Source organism: Suillus subaureus (genome assembly GCF_016647635.1).
Source record: "Suillus subaureus strain MN1 chromosome Unknown BJ212scaffold_626, whole genome shotgun sequence".
Taxonomy (NCBI): Eukaryota; Fungi; Basidiomycota; class Agaricomycetes; order Boletales; family Suillaceae; genus Suillus; species Suillus subaureus.
The window spans coordinates 1,760-7,724 of record NW_024539182.1 but is presented as its reverse complement, the minus strand read 5'-3'; the positions used below and the strand labels follow the sequence as shown (position 1 = coordinate 7,724).

At 48.4% G+C, this 5,965-nt stretch overlaps 2 protein-coding genes across 2 annotated transcripts; both read right to left on the bottom strand.

Annotated features, from left to right (window-relative positions):
- Positions 1-1,726: 1,726 nt before the first annotated feature.
- BJ212DRAFT_947126 (uncharacterized protein) lies at positions 1,727-2,531 on the bottom strand. The gene is made up of 2 exons (XM_041344420.1): positions 2,251-2,531; positions 1,727-2,181 (listed from the first exon to the last, which is right to left on the bottom strand). The coding sequence occupies exons 1-2, from the start codon at positions 2,325-2,327 to the stop codon at positions 1,836-1,838; spliced, it is 423 nt and encodes a 140-aa protein (XP_041184777.1). The 5' UTR covers positions 2,328-2,531; the 3' UTR covers positions 1,727-1,835.
- A 2,316-nt stretch (positions 2,532-4,847) lies between these two features.
- BJ212DRAFT_1491075 (uncharacterized protein) lies at positions 4,848-5,319 on the bottom strand (the record flags this gene model as incomplete). The annotated part of the gene is made up of 2 exons (XM_041341484.1): positions 4,848-5,139; positions 5,225-5,319. The coding sequence occupies 2 exons, from the start codon at positions 5,317-5,319 to the stop codon at positions 4,848-4,850; spliced, it is 387 nt and encodes a 128-aa protein (XP_041184776.1).
- Positions 5,320-5,965: the final 646 nt, after the last annotated feature.

Genomic DNA, 5,965 nt, shown 5'->3' with positions numbered 1-5,965 from the left:
TCTTGTGAGCTGGCTTTGCTGCGTGCCTATTCAGAACACAAACGGTCAACCATAGAAACGCAGCCGCAGCTACGGCACTAGCTACCGGAACGGTGTCACGACGTAATCTCACTGCAGTACAGGCCGGATGCTGGACTCCTTGGGTGCTCTGGATCGCTGCGTATCTGTTGAATGGACACTTTTTACGTCTCCTATCGTTCCCGCGGTCGTCTGTACCTCGTCATTGTGCTGTATATCGTATTTCCCGCTTCATTCGCTGCGGTTGTGTTTTAAACGAGTATTGATGCTACAGTGTGCTTCATGAGATGTAGGTACACTATTTTAATGCATCCCCAGGAACTCGGCACTCAATCCTCAGTACTCAGTACTTGTCCATGCTCGTGACTTTCTTGAACGAACGCTGCACCTACTTGAGTCAGGCGTTCTCGCTATTATCGTTAGCATGCATATCTCCCTGGTCCTATCATATGTTGCTCCGAAATGGTCGGCCCCTCGTATGTGGAAGTTTCCCCATTGAATGGATTTCCACCGAATCCCCACTGGTCTGGCCGACAGCGCCATAGTAGACACGCCAAACATCTTTTAGCGCCGACGAAGACGTCCGGCTTTGCTGGACGAGAAGGATGCGTCTTGCGCGGGATGTGACCTGGATAGGTCCGCATTTCCGAGTCTGATCTCCACTCTCAAGGCAACCCTGGCGAAGAACAGTCTGTCATACGATAGGTAGACATTTCGGGGGAATCGCCTGGGGCCCCTGCTAGCTTTGGCGGCACTCTTCCGGGAAACCATTGCATGCCGTTCTGCGCTTTCGTCTTTGAATTTGCCATATCGCCAGTGGGTCCATCTTGCATCTTGCCCAGGTGAGGAACATAGCAAGTTGCTTCTGAAGTGGGTCGATAGCAGAGGGAGGAACTCTTCCGGCTGTCTTTCACTGGCGTGTCACTAGTAGCACGTGCCTTCTGTCTTATTCCAAAGCGATTTGATCGAGCGGCTGATAAGCTCGACCACGGGGAGGGCATTCCGCCAGGTCTTTTTGCTTGCATCAGCATCTATAATATCCGCTAGATCATGAATAACTCCCGATGCCTGCCTTTTGCCTGACCTCCTTGTATGTATTATTGATTATCTGTCCGCGCCACCCTCACAGAACTGAACGTCGTGGAATGCTTTGATTAAGACTAGTACCCAGTAGCTGAAAATCTTGCATAACGAGGATATCGACTGATATATCGCTGTCAGTGCAGTTTGTAGTAATTCTGGGACCGGCGGAGATACAGAGACCTCGTGCCTCGTGGTTATCATGAGTTCCGGATGGCTCGGACTGAGAGCTGAAATTGAGTCCATGGAATACAGGAAGTGACAGCGTTGCCAGTACTAGATAGATGGGAAGTTGCAAGGTAACTGATTTCCGTGGGAGACTGGGGGATGCTGACACCGGACGGCGACTATCGAACTAAAGCTACTGACAGGAATACAACTCCGGTCGAATCCAACCACAGTCTGCGACAGACTTGTCAAGTCCAGATTGTCCATAACCAAAACTTTTTGATAAACACCCTTCCGGTGGCGGCTAGAGTCAGAGGTCCTTTGCCTGTGGCTGTGCCGATAGATTGCTAGCCCCTGTAAAAGTTTCAGCCTGAGGGAGTTATGTAGGAGCGTCAATCAAAGACTATTTCAATATCCTGTGTTCCGTAGTGATCGTCAGGTAAATAAATATACCAAACACCCTTTCCGGGCCGCAGTATACATGAACACAAGACCTCTCGACTTTTATCCCCGCATGTTGTCCTCCGATCAGTATGAATACATGCGTCACTGCCGCAAAATGTACTTATTCAGAATAAGAACACAAGTAAACCCGCAGCAGTTCCCGCAGTCAACCCCAGTCCTAGCACCGCCTCTGTTCGCCCTGCAGCGCTAGAAGTTGTTGTGGCTTGTGCGCTCGTCGTGCTTGATGAAGACCCGCTGGACGAAGGAGACGTTACGGTGGGAGCAATTGTGCCGATGGAAGTAGGTATGGAAGTGGGTATGCCACTAGTAGGTACGCCGGTGGGGGTGGTAATGCTGAGGGATGAGAGCAAGCTCTGCACAGATGCTGACTCGGAAGAGAGGAAAGAGGAAAGCGAGCTGGTATCATACGAGCCGGAGGCATAAGTGATGGTAAAACCGTTCGAGTCCGATCTATACGCCAGTTATATATGAGTGTTTTTTGTTTTGAAGGGAAATGGGCATAAAGAGAAGGTCACATACGCTGGGATTCCGGTCACTGTTGTTCCTGCTTGCGCACTAGCGATGAATAAAAGCACAAGGGCGGACGTGAGTTTCATGGTGAAGATGAGAGTACAACAAGACTGTCGTTCGTCAGGAAGGGAGATTATTGAAACTGAGACTACTGTAGTGGTCACTCGTGTCGTGTACTTGTCGTCAAGGACTTTATGATATACGGTAAAAATTCAACTGACCATTGCTGCGTACGCAGCAGGGGAACCTTCTCTTGATATATAAACAAATGATGAGTCACCTTTGCGGCGCAAGCAAGCGCCCATCGTGATGGGACACAGCTAGAACCATTCCATCACTGCGGAAACGAGATTTTAACTTGCCACCTACTAATAAGCGCATCCTCGCAAGCACATCATCCAAGACAGCACAACTATGGAACATCCAAGCCAGTCAACCATGAAGACAGGGTGAATTCTGTAACTTTTTCTACAGGTGAAAAGTTCCTCATTACCAGCTGCCACAACGATCACCTATAGTACACATGGGATGTTTTCGTGACTGTCAGAAAAGTTGGCCTTCTGTTATATATTGTATGCCTCGATACATTTCATTTCCGATGACAATGGCAATGAATTTGCTCCCCCAGGCCGATGCTATACCACAATCAGCTCCAAAGATGACAGGTGCTCCTAGAATACCTGGCGACTATGCACTGCTAGAGGTTAATGCAATGTGATCCCCATTTATCATTTTATTATTCAATGCTTTGACAAATATGCTGCGCACTCGTCAGTTCGCTCAGATCTTTCCATCGCGGCATGTTAATGCACTCATCTGCCGAAGATCGTTCAACCTTGCTTGGGCCCCAAAAGCATGCCGTCGAGAGCTGAAGAAAGCCTGCCTACTGGTTGGTAGATAAAAGAAAAACGTGCGTTGTACACAAATTTTTGACATTAAGACGAGGGGGGCGAGGTAGAATGCAGAAGTTGTCTTGAGCCGTGCGTCGAGGTGACGGAATAAAGAACACACAGAACTAGTGCATGAACCCCGCTATTCCCAAATTAGTGGGTCTCCGTGACAAGCGTTGGAACGGCGTGTTCCCGTTTGATCGTCGGATCAACTTGAGATGTCGATACTGGTCTTGATCAGGGAACATATAAAAAGGCATAAGGAAAACGTACGAGATGTCGCACCAGCAGAAATAGTCTCGAAGACAACAGGCTCTCGGTGAAGGAGACTCCATGAAATCTCTAGGTGTACCTGTTCAGGACTCCGACACACCTTCCTCTGAACATGGGGACCTGGATCCGGGAAAATAAAATTATTGAGGGCAAAGGCTATGGAGGTGTCATAGAGTTACGTTGTACAAAAGGGGGATTCCAAAATAGATTGCGCGAATTGGAGGACACGAGCAGCTCAGTGATGTCCTTGTTTGCATCGAGGGGTGTCCTAGCGAGGGAGGTATTCGTGCTCGTCTCAATAAATTCACTCGCTGATAACTGTGCCCAATCGCTGTATATCGACAGGGTAGTTGGTAAGGTGTGAATTATCGTGCTTGTCGGTGTCGTTGGCAGCCTTATCCTCCTACTTTCAAGAATTCTGCTAGAAGGCGAAGATCGTCTGTACCAGCGATGCAACTCAAGTATCAAAGGCACGAGTGCAGATGCCGTACTTGGACATTTGGAAATGTGATAATTCATCTCGTCGTTTGAACTTCAGGCCTCCTTTTGAGCACTAAACGTCGAGAATGCTGAGACGGCAGCGTGACTGACAGCCTATTCCAGAAGTTAACGTGCTGAGAGGTTGCCACCGGAAGATCGATTTGGGAGGAATTTTTTGTTCGGTACGGTTTCTCCGAGTACCATGACCGAGGGCGTTCCGTTGGTTCTTTTCTCTTGCCTCAGCATCCGCAATATTTGTTAGACCATGGATTTTGTCATAGATTATCTGTGCACACCACCATTACAGAACTGAACATCTCGCATCATGAGGATATCGACTGATATATCGCCGTCAATGCAGCTTATAGTAATTCTGGGACCGGCGGAGGTACAGAGAGCTCGTACCTCGTGATGATCATGAGTTCCGGATGGCTCGTACTAAGAGCTGAGATAGAGTGCATGGAAGGCACAAAAGTGGCGGCGCTGCCAGTTAAATATAGACGAGAAGCGTTAATGTAGAGAATTGCAAAGTGACTTACTTCTGTAGAGGCTGGCAGCCGCCGACGGCGGTTGTCGAGCTGAGGCTGCTGACAGGAATACAACTCCAGTCGAATCCAACCATGGGCCAGAGTCCGACATACTGTCCATAACCAACACTTTTCGATAGACACCTTTCCGGTGGCGGCTAGAGTACTCAGGCCTTTGCCTGTGGCTGTGCCGACAGACCGAAACAACTTGCTGGCCCCTGTAAAGCAGCCTGAGGGAGTTATGTAGGCACGTCAATCAAAACCTATTTCAATAGCCTAGGGTGATCCGTAGTCATCGTCGGATAAATACATATACCAAACACCCTTTCCGGGCCGCAGTATACATGGACGTAAGACATCTAGACTTTTACCCCTGGACGTTGTTCTCCGATTAGTATGAATAAGTACATACGTCACCATCGTAAAACGTACTTATTTAGAAAAAGAACCCAAGTAAGCCCGCAGCAGCTCCCGCACCCAACCCCAATCCCAACCCCACTTCTGTTCGTCCTGCAGCGCTAGAGGTTGTCGTAGCTGGTGCGCTCGTCGTACTCGATGGAGACCCGCTGGACGAAGGAGACGTCGGCGTTACGGTGGGAGAAATTGTGCTGATGGAAGTAGGTATGGAAGTAAATGTATCACTAGGGTTGACAGTGCTAAGGGATGAAAACACGCTCTGCAGAGATGCTGATTGGGAAGAGAAGAGAGAGGAAAGCGTGGAACCTGATCTATATGTTGGTTGCAACTTGTACGTGAGTATTTTTGTTGTGATTTGGTTTGAAAGGAGGTAGGCATAAAGAAAAAGTCACATACCCTGGGACTCCGCTGGGTAGGATCAAGGTTGAATGCGTTGTTGCTGCTTGAGCACTAGCGATGAACGAGAGCACAAGGGCGGACGTGAGTTTCATGGTGAAGATGAAAGTACAACGAGACTGTTGTTCGTCAGAGAGGGAGATTATTGAAACTGAGACTAGTAGTCACTCGCGTGTCGTGTACTTGTCGCAGATCCAGGCTCGAGAGGCAGCTCACAGCGAGGACTTTATACTTTTACGGTAAAAACTCAACCGACCATTGCTGTGCACGCAACAAAGGAATCCCTTGATATATGAACAAATTATGTCACCTTTACGGCGCAAGCAAGCGCTACCGTGATGGCTCTTGTTGAACTAGAACCATTCCATCAGTGCGGAAGCGAAATCTTAACTTACTCAAGCCTTGATGAGCACATCCTCGCAAGCATATCGTCCAAGATGGTGCAACTATGGAACCTCGAACTATCAGAACACTACTTCACCATAAGGACAGGATGAATTTCGTAACTTTCTCTACAGCCTGAGTGGAAAGTTCCTCGTCACTGGCTGCCACGACAATCACCTCCACCATGAGATGTGCCGGAATAAAGAACGTACAGAACTAGTGTATGAACTCCGCTATGCTTAAATCCATGACAAGAATCGGAACGGCGTGTTCCCGTTTGATCGTCGCATCAATTTGAGATATTGATACTAATCTTGATCGAGGAATATACAAGGAAAACGTACGAGATGTCGCACC